Source organism: Stigmatopora argus, chromosome 13 (genome assembly GCF_051989625.1).
Source record: "Stigmatopora argus isolate UIUO_Sarg chromosome 13, RoL_Sarg_1.0, whole genome shotgun sequence".
NCBI classification, from domain to species: Eukaryota; Metazoa; Chordata; class Actinopteri; order Syngnathiformes; family Syngnathidae; genus Stigmatopora; species Stigmatopora argus.
In genome coordinates, this window is record NC_135399.1 from 15,054,315 (window position 1) to 15,076,163 (window position 21,849).

At 38.9% G+C, this 21,849-nt stretch overlaps 2 protein-coding genes across 6 annotated transcripts in view; one reads left to right on the top strand and one right to left on the bottom strand.

Moving 5' to 3' along the window:
* The window catches only part of tmem30c (transmembrane protein 30C), a 93,622-nt gene extending 87,218 nt beyond the window's left edge, over positions 1-6,404 (bottom strand). Inside the window, exons 1-2 of the mRNA XM_077617510.1 lie at positions 6,214-6,404; positions 5,874-5,946 (exon numbers count right to left, since the gene is read on the bottom strand). The gene's annotated coding sequence lies outside the window, so the exon portion shown is untranslated. The remainder of the gene's footprint in view (positions 1-5,873; positions 5,947-6,213) is intronic.
* Positions 1-21,849, top strand: part of il1rapl1a (interleukin 1 receptor accessory protein-like 1a) — a 145,425-nt gene that overhangs the window by 9,959 nt on the left and 113,617 nt on the right. For 4 of the 5 annotated variants that reach the window (XM_077617503.1, XM_077617505.1, XM_077617504.1 and 1 more), the window contains exon 2: positions 14,701-14,808. In XM_077617503.1, the coding sequence (XP_077473629.1) occupies positions 14,721-14,808 (88 nt within the window). In that variant the 5' untranslated portion in view covers positions 14,701-14,720. Of the gene's footprint in view, positions 1-14,700; positions 14,809-16,375; positions 16,435-16,515; positions 16,570-21,849 lie in introns of those variants that run through there. The other variant, XM_077617507.1, reaches the window with a different exon arrangement.

Sequence of the window (21,849 nt, forward strand, 5' to 3'; positions counted from 1 at the left end):
TCGCTAAGGAACATTTCTGGAACGCTCCCACTGGGAAGGCGCGTCGAGGCTAGATCAAACTCCCGACACAGCTGGATCTCGACACAGTTGTCCCCGCTGGGATGCCAACATAATGTCACCCGACATTCCTTCTTTTGCTCCCGGCAGAATTCTGGGGGCCACAAGAGGTTTTTTTCTTTTTATCTTGTAAACAAGAAACTGTGCCAAATTTGGTTCTTAGGGAGAAACAGTGTTACTGCTGACCGAAATAAATGCAGCAAGGGGGGAAGAAGTGAATGTTGTACTGTCAAATTTGAATGCCCTAATTTGAAGTTTGACCAGTATTTGCATTAGACCTCATTTCAGCCCGCATCAAAGGGAAGCTTCTTTTGCATTGTGCTTTTTCCTTTGGTGGTTTGTGTCTTTTTTTCAAAATTTTCTGAACATATAAAGGCAATCAGACAAGTAAGATCACACTCTGAAAGGAACAGACTTTTTAGGTCAGTGACCTTTTCTCCGAATATGTGCACGGGCCTGGTGGGTGTAAATCTTGGCCGTAATTACGAGAATTACAAAGAACTGTCATTTGTGATCTTTTTGGTTTCTGGTTTCTACGTTTGTTCTATTTCTATTGGCGTAATAGGCATGTCACCTATAGCTAGCATCAAACCATTTTTTTGTACTTGGATTTGAATTTTTTGGACCAGTGCTGCTGATTTTATTTTTAAGATGGTGCAATGATGTAGTTCGCTGCGTTAGCTTCTCGCACTGTCTGCCATAGTCTTCACCAGGGAGATGAAATGTTGTGTTGTATTTCATTTACATGAAAATCATGGTTGACTGGAATGAATATTTTCAAGCATTGTTGTTCTCAAAGGGAAAAACATAGCATAACAACCGGCAGGTCTCACATCTGCCTCGCAGTTATGAGCTTTGGGGTTGGAATCGCAACTTCAATCTGCCTGTGTTGAATTTGCAGGTGTTTATGTTTGGTATACCAGCTTGCTTCCCGAATCCTCCAACACCCTAATTAACATTTGAATTGATTGAATTCTAAATTGTTTATAATCATTAATGAGAATGGTAGTTTGTCACTGTGTGTCCTGTGATATGCAGTGACAGGTTATTACCAGCCAATCAGGATGTGGCCTGCTTCCTACCCAAACAACTCTTACAGAAAACAGTTCAACTACACTCACAGTCACACATATATACACACAGGGGAATGGAAGACTTTTCAATCGCACTCACACTTATAATATATGTATAATAAAATCAAGCTCGATTTGTTCATTGTGGACGTTTATGCTATATCGATGGGCCGACACGAGGAAGAAGCGATAATTGAAGTTTTCACTCACTCGAATCTCGCTTATCTTTTGTAACCTTTTCTCAGCTCTCCATCTCCCTCGCCACCCTTGTCCTCCTCTTGCACGCCTTTCCTTTCAATTTCTTCTACGTCTATCTATTCCCAGGCTGCCCCTAGCCGAGCGCAGAATCGATTTTTTAACAGTCAAGGCTCCAGAGACCCAAGAAAGGTGACCATTTTTGGCGTCGTTTAAGCTCCATTGACATGCGGATGTCATGTCCAGAGAACAGCGTGGGCTCTGCCATGGACACGTCGCCGTGCATGCTCATTCTGCGCCACTTGAAAAGAACTCAAGCCAGCATTTCATGCCTTCAGGGACCTGTGTCAAAGTTTTCACTGTAGGCTTCACCCAGGACGGTTGTGATAGAAAAAAACATCTAGCAAATGTGTGCCATTATTCTTCTCCCACACTCACCTTCTAATTTTTTTTCCATAAACGTACGACATATGACAACAGATAGACCCTGGGGGAAGACCGGGAATTACATCCCTATTAACTACAACACAATTATAGCGACAAAAACCTCAGTGAGATGACAATTGCAACTTTTAAATGAATGAAAATAGACTGAATGAATAATTTCAGTGGACAATGATGGCTAGATTTGCAGAGAAAAAGATATACAATGGGAATTGTATCAAAACACACACATACACATTATTGCTTTCCCAGCAATTTTACAAGTTTGTTTCGCAACCATTGAATGTGTGTATTTCTGTGTTCCTCCACGGTGGTCTGCCAAACCTTGGCTGCGCTGGCCATCAAAGAAAGCATTGACTACAAGCCAGTCATCCTGAAGACGGCTGACAATGAGCCACATAGCAGAGAGCAAGTCAACTAGCCTGCGGGGAAACGCCTCGCTTGCTTCTCTGCTCATTCCCGTCAATGTGCCTGCATGACACAACAACCTCCTGCCGTAACTTAAGCCAATTCTGCAAAAGGGCTTTCTCTCGTATTGACCACATAGTGGTGAAAGTATCCTCAAGAATAAATAAATCTTTACATGCAGAATGTTTGAATTGTTGGTTCTATTTAGTCCTGCTTCTCTTAATGCCGCATTGCATATTATCTTTGAAAATTTCATTGACTTTTGGAGCATTTCTGGTCTATTGCCTATTGATTTAGGGGCACTTTCTTGCTAACTCATTTGGGCCAGTGACGGCACCATTTTGGCTGGGACAGGGTGACTGAATGAAAAAGTGAAAACTAGCGCTTAACCATTGTCAGTTCTTTTCCACTTTGAAAGATTCCTGAATGCTTGAAAAGGTACTACGGGTGCACGTGTACTGTCGGACAGAATAAAAACAGAGCACCGAGAATTCAAAGCCATTCACGACAGTGCAGTAATTAATCTTACTCAACGAGCCACAGAGAGCGTGGTGCATGATGGGACGGCGGCAGGGCATAGCTCAGTATGCCTTGCTTGTTGGCGCCAACCTCCAATGGACAGCCTCTAGAGAGGGACAAGGCCTGCCCGTGGTCAAAGGCGTTTAACAAACATCTGCTGCTTGGCTCGACCCAGTTCATCATTCATCGCCAGCCGTGATTTACATTGCCACGGAATGAAAAATCTCCGGGGGCAAATAGCATTTCAAAATACAAAGCCTGTAGCGAGACTGTTATCCAGTCTAAACATGCATCGCTTTCATGTGCTAACTCACAAACGTATGGCAACTAAATGAATTGGCCCAGCGAGACTTTATTTTAACACACAGTAGAACTTGGACTCAATCAAGAAAACAATACTAAATAATCGTGTTACTATTGTGCAGCTGTCATTGGACACCTGACTGACTGTTTTATATGTTTTTGTTAAATATGAAAGACAACATAATGTACCTCAACAGTTTGATCTGAATTAATAACTTCAGAAATGTAGTTATCCAAGTGGTATCGTTTGGAAAGCCTACTTCATGCAGATCTGGCGACATGCGCTCCGGTCGTGTATCGTGCCTAATGATAATTCACTGCCAACCTTTTCCATTTCATATTGATTGGACGTCGATCAACGTCAGCGGCGCTGAAACAACATCGTTTACCACTAGCCCCTCCCCATCTAAATAGATTGGACTTGAATTCCCATCAATGGCTGCAAATTACGTAGCTAGTCATTTACTTGTGCTTTGTCAAGGAGAAATATGATGTTGAGTCAGCCTGCCGTGCAATTTTGTCACATAAAAGTGAACAGTAGACATTGCACACTTTATTGATACTAAATTGAATATAATAAAAAAAATGCTGGTGTCATTTCATCAGCATCAGCTTGACTGCTTTAAATAATTCTTCATTCTCCTTAATTGCTTTGCTTGACTCCAGTGACTGCACGGCATTATTGAATTAAATATCAATTCATGTGTCTCTCGTTGCGTCGCTTCAAAGGTTTCTCTGAACAGTGGAGAACCGCATAGCATATCAATAATGTAGCGTTCACGGGACGGGGGCCTCTGTGTGCTGCATATGCATCCCTCGTATACAATAGAGACGTACATTCTCATCCCGTGACGCCAACTCTATGATCTCATACTATTTCTCCACCTGCCCAGTTCTCATTTAACATTCCGCAGTTATCGCGCATGAATTATTGATCAAGAGGTACTACCGGCCTTGAAGTACAGAGTACGCGTGTGGGAGAAACTTTTAATTTCTTTCATTTACAGCATTGTGCTCAGAGCAATGCCCTTTGTGCTCATTTCTATAACCGTACAAATGTTCTTCCTAAAGTATTTGTTTTATTGAGCCTTCTATTGCGATAATAAATAGATCCTGCCATTATTTATTCATGGTGCTCACTGTTTAAAATGCTTTTTCCACGTGGTACAAAATGAATCCCCTCTATGCTCACGGGGGCTAAAATGCAGAATTCGGGATTTTCACATCTACACTGGAAAAAAAAAGCGGTGTGATGTACTTGATAAAATCATATTTGCACTTACCTTTATTAGGGAATTTTGCACTTACCTTTATTAGGGAATTTTGCACTTACCTTTATCAGGGAATTTTGCACTTACCTTTATCAGGGAATTTTTACTGTTGCAATAATAATTACATTTTACTTTATGCCATCAAGTAACTTTGACTTACCAGTGAACTCTGAGAGGAAGAATGGATGTGTCCACCATAGTTGCTGTGACAGCCCACATTCCTGTGACAGACCAACAAGTAGGCAATACTTGCTGCCTTCAGAATAGATGCATTCACTTCACTTTCAGCCAGTACAACAAATATTTTCAAGATGTGCTGACTGATATCGCAGATTGTGCACCCCTGCAAGAAAAAGACAAAGATTCTATTAAAAACGAAAAACTACACATTTAGGAATGTTTACTTACTGGCATAAAAGCTTTACCTGGCAGTCTTAAGAAAGTTCCTCTTTTTTTTCTCACCCGGGTAGATTAATAGAGTGCAGAGAACCATTTCACATCTTATTTCAATCCCTTTGAACTGTTTTCCCATCTTATTTCATTGCCTTCGAACTGTCAACCGAATGAGAAAATGAAAAAACTAATTATTTCTAAACATGGAACTGAACACTGAAGTGCTCAAAAATACTGCCTCTCAATATTTGGTGAATTACATAAAAGATATACTTTGCACCAAGCATTCACTCCAACCGTTTTGAATGTTTAAATGTGTGTTTTTTTCCAGAACAAGGTCATGGTTGACCTTTAACCTGAAAATGAAAAGATATTATTTTCAATAAAAACGACTGCGCTCTCATTCAAAAAAGAGAAAATAGGGCAATTGAAGACTAGCTCGTAAGCATAAGTCATAATATTACACCACATAGAGACAAATATTCGATTGGTGAAGTTTATTTCATCTAGAAGAGGTTATATCTGCCTCAAATTCAAGTTCAACGTTTTAGCACAGTTTGGACTCAACTAGCTATATCAACTTTTGTTGCTGGGGAACACTAACTAAGCCTAAAGAGTAAAGACATTGACCCAATATGTACAGTACACTGTGGCGGTGTTGACAAAATACGAGACTTTAGCAGGTATTTTAATGTAGAACAAATATAAGAACTTAAACTTACCTTTGCTTTGCAGAAAATCGTTGTCTCGCTGGGTGCATCTTCTCGCTTTGGCCTTCTTCAAGTCGCCAAAATGCGCACGCTCGGATCCAAAATGCCCGACACTTTCATTAACATTCACTAAATATTTTCACGTTTCTGTCATGAGTTTAAGACACTTCAAAACTATCGGCAATTTTTTTTATAAGGTTTTGCGTCTTTTATGGAGTTACACGACGAATAAAAAGTGGAAATAGTTATTTAACCCTTCCGGTTAAAATGTTATTGCATATGTAAAATTACAGTCAATTTATTCAAATTTACGTTACTCGAAAGACATTTTTTTCAGTAATATGTAACCCTTTTCCCATTTCACTTTTTCGTTAATTGTATAAACCAAACTAGATGTTGTAAATGACTGCCAACGGCACTCTTCAACTCCAATAAGGAATACAACAGGAGAAAACTGTAAAAATTATCAAAAAGAAATGTGATATATCTTTATGTCCTACCGTCTCCAAGGATTGTAGGTAGCCGTGAAACGTGAATCTTCTCCTTTTTAACTCAAAGGGATAATTAATAAGCCTACAAAAAAAGACAATTGAACAGTAACTACCGCGTTATTGTTACGGTACAGTTCGCATGCTAATGTTTAAAAAACTCATTGGAAAGTTCGCTGGATAACTTACTTTCTCTCTTTCGCCACTTTCCAACATAAAAATACATCCTAACAGAGATTATTATCCTTATATATGTTACTACCACTTATGTCCTCGATAGTTTTATAGTACATATACAGATAAATTTATTCACAAACAACTAGGCCAAATTAGCACATGTAGAAAAACTCACCAGGAAACACAATTATTCGAACAAACTTCTTTCTTATTGGCTCGTTATGGACTGGAGTTGTCTCCACAACTTTCTGGCTTATAATAAAATGTAAATGTCTCATTTTTAATTATCAATTTAAATTTTATTTTACACTGCGTAGGTGGAAGCTACTGGAAAATTCTTTCATCTTCCCGCTCTCTCTCTCTATGAATGAACGTGGTCGATCGAGAAATGACCTTGAATGCGCCGTGTTATATTCAAGTGCATCACGTAAATTTAACCTTTATAAATGATTGTCAGGTGAAATTCTTTTAAAAATCAATTTTCAGAAAAATTACACCGGGTTACACATATTATTCATTTTTGAGTGCACAGATGGAGATGTAAAATTGTGGGAATTCATTTTCAACTTAGTACTTTGCCTAAAATTGGTAGGATAGTCAAACAATCTTGAAAATGTAGTAATACACTACATCTCTTACCTATTTATTGAGCTAAAATTAATGAATTTGAATGATTATCCAGCTTGTGCTGTTTTGCACATTAGCCTGACATTTTAGAGTTTCAAGTTTTTGGGCTCCGGCCTTGATGTCTGAGGTTTATATGTTCTTCCGTGCTTCAGTTATTTTACTCAGAATTCCCTGGCTTTCTTATAAATTCCCAAAACATCCACGTTCATCTTCAAAGACCCTAAATTTCCCTTAAAGTCAGCTGTGATGGGTTCTTGTTAACCCACAAACCTAAAGATGACAAGCCGAGTAGAAAATTGCTGACCTTTGTGAAATTTTAATGCTGCTACCTTGAGACCTTTTCATCTCTGCAGTCATGAGACATGTCCTCCAAATGTCTTTTTTAATATCTGCAGCATGTGCATTGATCTAAATGGCAATTTGAAGAACTTTAAAAATGAATCAGCTGTTTATCCATCACTTATATGCCAAATCCTACTGCAAACTTTTCCCAAACTCATGGCTGCGATAAGTTACAGTAATTCCATCTCTCCTTAATTACCGTCACTACATCTGCACGCAGATGGGGAGTGCAGATGTGCACCGTGCTCGCTACACGACATCCCGCCGCTTGCACGTTGGCTCGACAACGGCGAGCAAGCTCCTTTTCTCGGAGGCGCCGAGCAGGTGTGTTTGAGGATGTGCGCAAGGCATTCAGTGAGACGCCGGCAGTGGCCATGCATGAAGCGTGCCCACTTCATCACATCATCGCTCGAGTCTGCCTTCAGCTTTTTTTCTTATGGGAGAAGAACGATAATGCGAGAGCTCGGCTTAACCACACACAATGGTGCCGAAGATTTGATTCCCGGTGCTGTTTTTTGTTGGGAGTTGGATGTATTCTCCCAGGTATTGGCCCCTTGGACATATTGACTAGTCCAGTATATCTCCCCCTCTGCTGTGGATGAAAAAATGTCAATGCACCATTTTTGTACTCACCTTAGAGCAAATAAAATTTGTATAAATGGTCTAAAGGCAAAAGAAGTGGTGCAAGTTGGGGCATTTTGAGGCAAGGTAGGCATGACGCCATTTTGGCTCTGAAAATTATGGAGGGTGTTTCAAACTGGGAAGAAAAAGATTCTTTCAAACACACACTGGAAAATGCTAAGTGAACAGCTAACTTTAAAAAAAATGCTATTTTATAACTTTGGATAAAGTTCCAGCAATCCCTACAAGCACAATTCTGAATCGGAATGTTTGAGTTATTGTATTGCAGGGGTAGGGAACCTATGGCTCGTGAGCCTAATGTGGCTCTTTTGATGGCTGTATATGGCTCTCCCCTAACCTGTGAGGTAAAACAAAAAATAAATAATAAAAAAACGCTGGTGACGGAGCTGAGTCCTGAATGCACCAATACGAGCGTCATGTCGGCCCGCCTTTTTAATCATAATATTTTTTTCATTAGACTCTTCTACATGTATGCTCTCATTGATAGTCATTGATTAACTACAGCGTAACAATGATGTCAAAAGAATTTAGAGCCTTTTTGTACTTCAAAAGTGGTAAAATTACTCAAAATTTCACACATTTTAATGTATTTTTTCCTTTCTGAGTATGGCTCTCAAGGAATAAAATTTGAAAATAGAAATTGTTTATGGCTCTTTCTGTGAAAAAGGTTCCCGACCCCTGTTGTATAGTGATAGTAGGCGCATGGATGCAGTTGTTGGCCAGTATAAAGTGACGGTAGTCATTTCCCGAGCAGAAAACTGCATTATTCTGTTGGGTGTGTGCAATTTCTTTGTTAGGACTTTGTTAGTCTTTGCAAAAGGTAACGGAAGATGTCATCACGTAACTGGATGGGTTGCCAAAGGGGGAAAAAACAAAACGAAAAAGGCAAAACCACACAGAATAGCAGACAGAAATACAAGTGTAACCTTCTCCAAAATACAAAAAGTCTGCCTTGTGGGGCTAATTATAGAGCTAGTTTATCCACTGCCTCCTAATTGGGAATTCAACTGAATAAGAGCCGATCATTCATTTCAATTCATGTCTAATCTAACATAAGAAAAACACTCAGGAGAGGCATTATATCTTTTTGGAGAGCTTCTTACCACTGTCTTAGCTCACTGGCCCAATCAACACCGTTTTATTAGGTCATTTGCATACATGGATCAAATTTTCTTCAATGAGCCATGAGGGCTGCCGCAAGTATCGGCAATCAGTCAGCCAAAATGGCTGCTCATTGCTCAACGGGATGTAACTCAAGATTCAGACATGACAACATTGAGTAGATATACCGTTTAACACAATGACAGACTTTCAGTGCCAGGGTCGTATGTGCATTATTACACATTTTTATACTTTCTTCATTGGCTCGTGGATTTCTTCCATTTTTATCAATCGTGATCTAAGGTACTCGGATGATTCGCCTAAAGACGTTTCGCCGACGGACGTTTGACAGACGGACAGGTCGCCGAATGGACGTTCCGCCGAACGTTCATTCGGCCGAACAGTCGACTGTTCGGCCGAATGAACGTTCGGCGCAACGTCCATTCGGCGACCTGTCCGTCTGTCAAACGTCCGTCGGCGAAACGTCTTTAGGCGAATCATCCGGTCACGGTGATCGGTAAGGCGAATCATCCTGTCATGGTGATCTAAACTTTTGCTTTTGTAGCTATCTTTTGGAGTCTGTGACAAAAGAGTACCAAATTTTCCTCGCTTTTGAGAGCCTCACAAAGCACTTCAGTATGTGTACGTTAAGATGTTAGGTGGGTGACGTGTCATGGCTGGCAGGACCCGGGTCCCACTGTGCCCGCTACGCCGAGACAAGGCCGGCCGGTACGACATTCTTTCTTTTCAATGCAACCGCAGGCCTCCAGTCTTAGGCTCCGGTGGAGTGAATCAAAGTCTAATTGGCATATTTCCCATGTTGGACAGCTACAGTGTGGTCATTGAAGGGATGCAAATGACATTATTTAGCGAGCATTCACCGAAATAAACTCTGGGCTAATTAGTAGACTTTTTTTTTGCCTCTGTGACCAACTGTGTGTACGGTGCAGCTGCTCTCTGGTGGCCTTCAAGGAGGTGGTCTGTTAACTGTGCTGGAGTTCATTCAGAGTGCTAACTTCTTTGGGACTATTCACGTGTACACTATGCAGACAAAAGCACTGAAACACACGATTCACTCAATTAATTTGTCAATCACCATTTGGATGCAAACCCGAGTCCTCCATGTTAATTGTCTCTTTCAATTAAGACAATCTGGAAAACATTTTGCTTCCAAAGCTTTTGCCTAGAATATGCCTTAGGAGATTTGTCTTTTTTTCTCATACTTGAAAAATGAGGTGATTGAGATTTATTGTTTGATACCAAATCGTGTCTCACAAAAAAAGTATAAAATTCTGATTTGGATGAGGGCACCAAATAAACATACATAGTGTGAGTTAGTAAAAGGTGACAATAATTTATGATCATAGAAATGTTGACAATAATTCAATATGAGTCTGCTACAGTATCTTAGTGAGGTTGGCTTTAATATACTGCAGACAAATAAAAATTCCAAGATGACTCACAATGGTTGAAGAGGCTGATTGTTGCAATTGTAAACACTTACCCAATGAACTATCAATTTCTAGAAACTAAGCATGGATGCCCACAATCTTGTGGAGTGATCACAATCCAAAGTCTACTTGAATGCCAATCAAGTTTTGAGACACCATTTTTTTTGGTGTATGATCATCTTAATCAGCAAGTCTCTAGATTTTGGAATTGCCTATTAGGATGGAGGCCTTTTTGTACAAAAATAACTGTCATTTTGGAGTTAGTAGAATAAATTATATTACTAGTTATATATTTGTTTACTTATTTATTACCTATTTATTTATGTATAAAATGTATTTTTCCTGTGTCTGTATTCTCACCATCTTGGTGCCGTGACAGTGGAATTTCCCAAATACGGGATGAATAAAGTTATCTAATCTCATCTCATCTCATCTCATCTCATCTCATCTCATCTCATCTCATCTCTTCTCATTTAATTTAATCTAATCTAATCTAATCTAATCTAATCTCATCTCATCTCATTTAATTAATTTAATCTCATCTCATTTAATCTAATTTAATCTAATCTAATTTAATCTAATCTCATCTGATCTAATCCAATTTAATCTCATCTACTTTAATCTCATCTCATCTCACCTCATCTCATCTCAGCTCAGCTCATTTCATCTCATCTCATCGCATCTCATCTCATCTCATCTCATCTCATCTCATCTCATCTCATCTCATCTCATCTCATCTCATCTCATCTCATCTCATCTCATCTCATCTCATCTCATCTCATCTCATCTAGTACATATATTTAAAATGATAAATTATTACGGTTGTTGAAAAAAAGTACATTAATGGAGAATTGCTCCAAAATGTTACTAATGAGGAGCATTGCAACATTATTGAGTGACCAGGAAAGTCTTTTGAAATGCTATTCGAATTTTCCTTGCTACTTCTAAATAAACAAGGCCAACTCGGGAGTTCTAAGTCTGCAGCATTCTGTACTCACTGAAAGGCTTTTAAAACTAGAATAATAATTATTGGAAGCACATTGCAAATAACTGGGCCACGGCACCTAGTTAAGGAAATTCAGTCATTTGCGGTAGACTGGAGCACAAAATGATCTCCTCTTCCACAAGTGCCTCATTTTGTATTGCAATTTTCATTTCCTTAATAGTAATATGTTGTTGCTGGTGTTGTTTTTAAAGGAGCAGGTGTCTCCGTTTGTAGAGCAAAATACAAGGCGTTGCTGTGTTGAAAACAATCAGTAAATAGCTGTTTTAAAGACCATTTACCAGTGGGAAAAAATAAATAAATAAGCAGCCGCCTCTGTGGTTGCCAGAATGCTATTTCAGCTGCTTGCTGTGCTCTCCTTGTGTGCTTTTAAAAAAAGAAAATGATTGAGGAGAGAAGGAGTTCTTGTCCGAACGTAGGCTGAGAGAGGCTTCTTTCATTAGCTATGCTAATCTTCTTGACACGTGACCCTTTCTGCAGCTCGCTGGCTCCCCGTTCGCCGTTGCTTTTCTCCTTTCCAAATGCCAGGCTCTTCTCTTCTCTTCTTCTTTTTCTCCTTCAACTTTCCGGATCATTGACTTCCCTTGTTGCGTGTTCTCATGCACACCGACAGAAACATGATGTGACTTAGGAATTCAAGACTCTTCCAGATGGATTCCCACATATCTGACTTTACAGATAAATTCCACATGTAATGATTGTTTGCCTCATTGACCTGACACTTTGGTCCCAAGAGGGCAGAAGGTAAAACTTGACTGAAATTTTACTTTATTGAAGCCTAAGCGCTTTGGTCATTCATAGGATGGAGTCAGTAGGGGGTTTCTTTTTAACGATCTTGCCCATTTTTAATTATTAATGTATTGGGATCGGACGCCCTACTTGGTTGCAATCAAGGGTCATGGGGGGTGCTGGAACCTATGCCAGCCAATTATGGACAGCAGGCAGGAGGCACCCTGAATTGGTAGCAGGCCAATCACGCTCACAACTAGGGGCAATTAAGAATCAGCTTACTATGCATGTTTTGGGGATCTGGGCTGAAAACCGGAGTACCCTGGAGAACACCCTCGCAGGCCGTGGAAGAGCATTCAACCTCCACATTGGAAGGTCGGTGTTAGGTTCACAAATAGGCATTCCAAATGCACGCACAAGTAGGAGGGAAAGACCGTCTTCTGGAATTTTCACTTGCAAGGAGAACAACCGTTGAGGCAACATCTCAAGTCCGTTCACACATTTTCTGTTGTTTGATTAAACTCGAGGGCCCTGATTACAATGTGTCTCAACTCTAAGGGGAGGGAATTGTGGAAATGGAATTAAGATGTCAATAGTCAAAACAAATGAAGGTCTTGTGGAGTCTGTGGTGCAGTTCAAAGTGTTCTGGATCTTTTTTGTTTTGTCCGTTCCAAGCAGTCCAAGGCATTTTGGCATCTCTTTGTTTAGTCTAATCCACTGGGGATTGAACCCTCAACCTCAAAACGGTGAGGCAGACATGCTAACACCATTCTGTTTCTTGGATTTAAAAAAAAATCGATCAGGAATATCTCACATTTTTCTAATCGTTATTCGATACACAATACAATAATCCTATTTATGTAATTTTTTTACAGACTGATGAATGGGTAAATTTTTTTTTCCAGTGCTCTGGGTATGGTACCCTGTTTCTGTTTTGGGATGATATTTTTACACATTTTTAACGGATAGCACTAACCTAACAAACAGATTCCCTAATTAGCCCCCACCTATTTTTTTAATTAAAAAAAACTCCTACATGGTAACTAGTTCCCATTAGAGCATAATTACCTCATGTTAGATGATATCATTTACTCAGAGATGATGAGGTGTTGAGAATGGCTAACCTCTGTCAATTAATATGATATATGAGGCGATAAGGGATATAGGAGGGATATTTGCCATAACTCGGTCAGTCACAAGGTAATGATTTGAAATTCCCCCGGCCTGCCTTTAATGACGATGGGTATTAAAAGTGGTGTTTCTTACACGTGTAATTATTTCTTTATTGATTCGTCAGCACCTCGGGGAAAGGTTTTCGATGTGAAAGATATCCTCCCTTTATGATAAGCTGTCCCATTTGCGATCAGAGAGAACCAGATTGTGAGAAGCTTCAACGTGAGTGTCCAATTTTTTTGTGAGTGTGGGCCACTAATGATTTGGAGGCCTGGCAGATTACTTGAAAGTGCAAGCAAGGGTACTGAGATGAAGTAGGGGTGATACATTAGATTTCATTTGGGAGAAACCCTACTTGCTATTAAAGGCATTGTTCTTTTCGTAAGGGACAGAGTTGCAGTGGTTTGAGTTTGCTTCTCCAGGTTTAAATATTTACGACATGAGATGTTATGTATAAATGGTTTATGTGTACTCATCTGGTTGACAGATTTTTTTAGTTGGCTCAGTGAATGGCGACCATGTTGAATTCTTAGCCTATAGCAAGGGTGTCAGACTCGGGTTGGTTCGCGGGCCGCTTTAACGTCAACTTGATTTCACATGAGCCGGACCATTTTAGAAATAATATTTAGATTTTTTTTATAAATGGATTAAAAGAACTGGATTAAAAGCCCTGAATATCCAGTTTTTTTATAGATCTAAAACAATGATTATTTTAGCTTTTTTTATTATATATTTTTAGATTTTAGAAAATGATTTTTAACTAAAAACACAGAAAAAATGGATTAAAAAATTACAATTATTGATTTAAAAGGGGGAGAATCAGGAAATTTAATATACATCTATACTCTTCATTTAAATTTGATCCTAAAACATAAAGTCGGCACTCATCATTTACTTTCCCGGGCCACACAAAATGATGCGGCGGTCCAGATTTGGCCCCCGGGCCGCCACTTTGACACAGGTGGCCTATAGGATATATTAGAGGGGTGGCACTAATTTGAAGAGATATATTCCAGTTCGGTCCACCTGTGTGGAGTTTGCATGTTCTGGGAATTCTGGATTTTTCCCTCATTCCAAAAACATGCTGATTGGACGTGAATGGTCGTTTTCTCCAGCGCACCCGGCGACCCTAGTGAGGATAAAGCAGTTCAGAAAATGAAAAAAAAATACTGGAATTAACCATGACACCATTTGGAAATAAACAAATAAAATACTCCCAATAGTTTTCAATGTGCAAACAATGCAATGCAAAATAATGAACTATGGACTATTGCATGCAATTATCTTTTCATTAACAAACAGTACCTTTAATGTTACATTTCTAGGATGTGATATGATACAGTTGAGTCCAATTACTATGAATATTTCTGCATGTGAATTATTAGTAGTTTGTAAGCAAAGATTTTTTAATTTTTCTATGCCATCCCTTCTAGGACAATTATCTTGACTGTTTGTTTCCCAAGCCCACAACTCCACCAAATTCTCGCAAGATAATTCAGTATTTCCATGAAATAAAATGTTATTTTAATAACAGGCTTTTTGTTGTTGAATCCGTACGTAAACATCTCTCTCATTTGTCATTTCCCTCGCTCAGACTGGCGAGCTAGGACGGAGATGAAGATGAGACCTCCCGGCCCTCTCTTGATCCTGCTCTACGTCACACTGTCAAAGTGTCTCAAGGTGGTCTCCAAGCGAGGCTCAGGTATTTAACAATCCGTCTCCATGGCGACAACCCTGCCCCTTGCTTGCATGCTGCTACGTTCTAATGAGTTCATGTGCGACTGTCTCTTCTTTAGACGGGTGATGTTATTAAAGGCTTTTGAATATAAATAGCACATCTCAAAGAAGGGATTTTTAAGCGGTATGTGGGCTTCCAATTCCACGCGATCGTGCTGTCAACTTTCAAGCTTCAGATGCTGTCGTTACACAAGCACGCTACACCTTTATCTTGGTGAATTTAATGATTAATGATTACGACTACACCAACATCCAAGTCTTATGAGTCATAAGCAGTTGCTAGGTCATTTAAAAAAACATTGTTTTGCATTATTACTTGAAGGACTTGGAGTTAATGAAGTAGAAAAAAGGACTCTCATTAAGCCATGGCCTTTAAAAGAATACTTCCTACTACACTATAGCTGTCATTGTACTGTCGTTAACCTGCGGTGCAAACTAGTTCAATTTTTGCTTCTAATTATCAGTTGTGGGGTTTTATTCAGCACTTTTTATTCTTTGCAACAGAAAAAATGCTCATGTTTCTTGTAAGACAATTATTTTTGTTGGGATAAAATTATGGTTTAAGTGGTTTGCGAGATTCAAGATTTGAATACAAGGTGATTATTTAGTCCTGAGCTCTGCTTATGTTTTCTTTTGAGTACACAAAGACAATGGGGTGTGTTGGTCTGCTGTGTGTGAGTGTGTGGCCTCCACTCTTGATTAGGAAATTGATTGAGTTGTATATCCTTGTAGTTAATAATGTCTTACTTTAATTAGCTGACAAGTTCATGAAAATATACAACGTTTCCCACACATTTGATAGAAGCCAAAGCACACGTTTTAATCAGATCTTCCATTTTTTTTACACTGAAAAATGACTGCAGAATTTTTTTCTTCCTTTTTTACACAGTTTAAATTCTATTCCTTCAGTTAGTTTACTCACTAATAATTGCACTGATAATTTATAGACTATTACTATGCCATAACATTAATCAGACTCCAACCAAATAAAAATATCTTGAACATACTTTATTAATATTTCAACAATGTCCCACATTGAGGTGAATTATTGTTGAAAATAGCTCATATGTAGCAGGACTGCTGTTGTTTTTTAATGTTGAGCTGTTTGATGTGGAGATGCTGCTTTTGCCTCGATCTGCACTTCAATCTCAAGTGAGTGACAGCTTCCAAATAATCTAATTTGGCCGTGACTGGGTCACCAAGGGTTATTTTGCTTTCTAAATGCCAGCAAATAAAGTATCGTTTGTGAAGAAATGCAAAGGTTACAACAGAAACTGGGAGAAAACAACTCAAACTTAGAACTTCACGTGATTGAAATTTACCACAGCTAATTATATATGTGCTACGATTAAAGCTGTAGTGAGGAATTCATTAAATTCATCTTGAACAAACGCGTCGAATTAGGTTTTGCCTCTTTGATTATTCATAGTGGCGTTATAATGATTTGTTTTGAGAGTAATGCATTTAGTTGTATTGATTTGGGGGATTCACTGCCCTCCTGTGGTTGCACTGAATATAACATATTAATTATCGTCAAGCCATCCTTTTGGGAACTTCCTGCGAGCACGGTGAATCGGCAAGAAAATTTCCGGTATGAATTTTAATGTAAATATCATATAAAACAATGATTATCTAACTTATATCGATGTCTAACGACTTTCTTACTTGTTAGGACAAAGAGGTGCTCGTTTTTTGTTCATGTGGTCGTCGAGTCAATACACCTGCGGTAAGCAAGGCTTTTTATTGATTAGGCCACAATGCTTAGTTGTGCTTTAAAACGTTATTTCGCTAAATTATGTATTGTTATATAATTCATAAAAACTGTTCTAGATGTGTTGAACGTTATTGCTGGGGATATAAGACGTTTGCTGTGTAAATATGATGATATTTAGCGATTTGCACGAAGCTAGCGCTAGTCACGATTAGCTATTCGCTACGCTAACAGAAGTAATACATGTTAGTTATACTGTAGATACATTGTGAATGCTAACTACGCAGTTAGACAATGTAATGTGATTTTAATACGTGTCAATGAGAATAGACCAAAAGCAGGATGAAAATTGAAATAGTTGATGTAAGTGTTTAATTCATTCCTGTATATTGTGTACCAGGGGGGCGATCAAGTTCAACACAAAGAGCAAAAGTTTTTTAAACTGTAAGAGTCAAAGACATCTCCATCTCCAACCTACACAAGGGAGTAAAGAGAGAAATTAGCCCTTGGCTACAATCTTACATATTTACATATATATGTTCATTAGTACCCTACCAACCCTAACGTTTTTGTCCAAGGAAAAACAATCAATGTAGTCCAATAATTTAAAATTTAAATACCTAGGAATCACTCCTGACTCCCAACTAACCTTTAAACAACAGATAAAAACACGCTAAATAAAATAAGATAAAATTAGTCCAATTTTAGGTTCATTATATAACATAGAGGCACACTAAAACACACAATTAGAACCATATAATTCACCCCAATACTTTCTCCCCCTTACAAAACAACATGTTCAATTCAAGGTAAGTGTCCATCCTCATCACACCATTAAATGCAACTTGCCCAGAGATAACACATCAACTACAAGGGAAAGATCCACACTATATACAAAATATGGTAATAACCAATGTATTGTTCTAGAATTTATAACAACAGTTCTAGATGTGTTGAACGTTATTCCAAAGATGGAAATGAGCCTACGGCTACAATCTTACATATTTACACATATATGTTCATTAATATTTGCTGGCCCTCATTAAATAAATCACACTCAAACTCAATTAATATGTAATGTCCCACTTTTTAAATAAATCAAACAATTCAAAGAGCCCAGTAACCTGCCACTACTTTCTTCCCGTTACAAAACAACAATGTGTTCAATTCAAGGTAAGTGTCCATCCTCAACACACACATTCAATGCAACTTGGCCAGAGATAAACAGTCTTACACACATATGTTCATTAACATGAATATAAATATGTTCATTAATATGTGCTGTCCCTCATTAAATAAATCAAACTCAATTAATATGTGATGTCCCCCTTTTTAAATAAATCAAACTATTCAAAGAACCACACCACGCAGTAACCTGCCAAAACAGAGAGACACACACACACTAAAACACACAATTAAAACCATATAATTCACCCCAATACTTTCCCCCCCCTTACAAAACAACAATGTGTTCAATTCAAGGTAAGTGTCCATCCTCAACACACACATTAAATGCAACTTGGCCAGAGATAAACACAATCTTACACACATGTTCATTAATATGAATATAAATATGTTCATTAATATGTCCTGTCCCTCAATAAATAAATCAAACTCAAACTCAATTAATATGTGCTGTCCCCCTTATTATATAAACCAAACAATTCAAAGAGCCACACCACGCAGTAACTTGCCAAAACAGAGACACACATATACTGAAACACACAATTAAAACCATATAAACCCCAATACTTTCTTCCCCTTACAAAACAACAATGAGTTCAATTCAAGGTAAGTGTCCCTCCTCAACACACACATTAAATGCAACTTGGCCAGACATAACACATCAATTACAAGGGAAAGATCCAGACTATATACAATATATGATAAGAACCAATGTATTGTTCTAGAATGTATTAAAACAGTTCTAGATGTGTTGAACGTTATTCCAAAGATGGAAATGAGCCTTCAGCTACAATCTTACATATTTACACATATATGTTCATTAATATGTGCTGGCCCTCATTAAATAAATCACACTCAAACTCAATATGTAATGTTCCACTTTTTAAATAAATCAAACAATTCAAAGAGCCACACTACGCAGTAACCTGCCGAAACAGAGACACACACAAAAACACAATTAAAACCCATATAATTCACCCCAATACTTTCTTCCCCTTACAAAACAACAATGTGTTCAATTCAAGGTAAGTGTCCATCCTCAACACACATCAAATGTAACTTGGCCAGAGATAAACACCAACTACGAGGGAAAGATCCAGACTATATACAAAATATGATACGAACCAAAGAGCCGCATTCATTTTGGCCGAGAGCCACGTGTTCGCCACCCCCTGATGTATACATACAATAAAATGTGAATTTTTGATAATATATTCCGTTGCTCTTCTACGGTATAAACATAGTTTAATTTGTATTGGCATTTTTATATTATAATGTCTACCTTTAAATATATTGAAGCATTAGCTTTTGAAACGTTTGGAATTTTCGGGGCAAGTACAGTGACTCACAATCAATTTTCATCAATCATTGACTGATTTTTTTTAACAAATACAATACATTTCCTAGTGATTGAATGTTAAGTGATTGAGCTAGCAGCTAGTAATTTTTTTGTAAACGAGCACAAAGTAATGCAAATCAAAATCTTCACCATGAAGATGAAAAGGGGACATCTGTTTGAAAGCACATTTGCAGCACTACAGGCAAATGGCACATTGAAATGTTAACTTATGATAATGAACACTTCTGCAGTTGTTGCGTGCTTTAAGACAACCAATTGCATTAATGGAATTCAACCTCAAGTGTTAATTTGTACGATTGTAATGGCGTGTGCTGCTTACTTACTCACTCGTTCCTGCACCCAAGTACTCGCCGGCTGCTCAGCTCGCTTGTGGGGAAGATTCCAAAATGAATTGAAACAAGGCAGTACTTCAGACCAAACAAGTGGTTCCACTTGGTTCTTCCGTCAAACAATGATAGCAGGGGAAGTCAATAATATCCCTATCTGAGGGTCAAACATAATAGCCCTCCACTTTCCTGGTTATTTAATGGCGTTTTGTCATGGGAGATAATGGAAGGTTTATTTTTTTTGTGATCTATTCTATTCACTTTCAGTTGGATAAAAACACTCTTATACAAGCGTGTCCCATTTTGGTTCACTACTCTGTCTTTCCGTGCCTTTAGATATTCCCCTTCCCATGAAATAAATACGCCAGACTCTTCTTCTCCGGCCTTGTCGTCATTTGTCTCCGATCCTGACTGATTTCGCCAGTTTTCTGCAGGACTGTTGAAGAGGCAAAACAAACGGCCTCAAATGATAGCGGTGTTTGTAGTGGAAAAGTCACATTAGCCTGGTTTTAGTAGGTATTTCAATACCTTCAAGTGCTGTGTTACTTAGCGCACATTTGCATTATTGTAGTATTTGGCTCTTAATTGCAATAGATGGCTTTGGACGGTCCTCAGGCTCGACGCTTCCCAGCATTATTAGTCATTGACAGATTGAGCGAGTCTGCAGGTTGGCTGTCCATGTTTAAGATGAAGGGTATTGCTAAAGGAGATGAATTGGCTGATAAAGCCCCTAGTGGGAGATTGTTTTCTGGTTCAAAGGTTTTGGACATTTGTCTTCATGTGCTGCACGTGAAGAAGATGGAGTGGCCGGACTTTCGCAGCCTCTATTAAATTAACTTCAAGTGACCACCGCTAGCGTCTTACATGCACCTGGGGCAATGTCATTTATAAGCGGCTGTAGCCTTTTATAAAATGAGCCGGGCTCACCGTGAGGAAATAGCGAGATTATTGTTCCCCCTGCATTGTTTACAGAGGAGCTCGTATCCAACGGGAATTCTTCATTTCATGCGCAGAATTGCAAGCGCGGTTGGATTTCTCCGCCATGAATAGTTATTGTGGAAAGATCAGCTTTGAAGGCCAGATTGGTCCTCAGGAGAGGCGTTTTGTTCCATTGATATTCTCTCCCAATTTCCTTATACATTCCCACGATGAAGCATACGGAAGGAAGATTGTTCGGCGTGGAGTCAGGCGGCTTGCACCTGCATTACTGCAACTTAATGAGTTTGCCAAAGGTGTGCAAGTGTCTTTTATTCCCTCAATTCCAGCTCTCAGCTTTTAATGACCAGTCAGACCTTGCACAATTGGATATCAATTGGGCTAGATTGCCTGTGGTGGTTTGCGATTGTCCAATTATATCTGCACAGGCTTTGCTTGACCCATATCAACGGCCGGATTCACGCTGCACGTTGAAGCGGTCGCTTCCGATTCATGGCAATATGGATTTTTTTCCTTTTCCCCATTGCGAGATGTAATACAGTGTTTCCATTACCTCCAATTCATTTACACATCCAAACAAGTATCAAATTTGGGCAGGGAAGACCATATATCCAATTTTTAGAGTGGCTATCCTCATTAGGATACAAGTAAATTGGAGTTAATCCCATCTGAGTTTGGGTGCTTACTTTTACATTTGTCTCCATGTTTAGATGTCTCGCAGCATAATTGGTATACCAGTGACAAAGGTTCTGCATTGCTTGAAACATAAAATGTGATAAGAAATGTGTTCTTTTTATAATTAGTATAATGGACATTATTGCGTTAGAGACAATTCGGATTCTTCAATCAGCCTACGATGAATGTTTTTGGAATCTGGGGGAAAACCGACGTACCCAGAGAACACCCACGTAGGCAAGGGGAGAATTCCCAAACTCTTCAGAATAATGCCAAGGTGCTGATCTAAAAAATGCGAGGCAGAGGCCGTAACCATTCCCCACCATGCCGACGGTTTTCATTTATTCTTTGTTTTCTCATACAGTATAGAGTTTCTCACCAATGCTTTTATGACAGTAAAGATAAAATGTTATGCTATTTTTTTCTCGTCACAATGCCAGAAGGCATATCCAAGTTAGAGCTTTGTCACTTTGAAGCACGTCGCAAACTTCCATCCATAGAATGCTGCTGGGCATCCCCCTCAGCGTGGGCCCCATGCGAGGAAATCTTCTCTTTGCCCGATGTCTGCTTCGTCTCAGCCTGATTAACGCCTCCTAGGTACATGTAAAACTTGATAATCCTCAAAGTGGCATAAGTAGGCCAGCGATGGCACAAACATTGTCACTTGAAGACCAAATATTACAAAAAAGTGGTGCTTTAGGCCTTTGCTGCTGAGACATCAAGATGAACACTTTCTGAAGAGCTGTGATCCTAGCCACAACAGTTAGCGTAGTTGCTGATCAAGAGCTGGCGCTCATGTGTTTCAGCATTAAG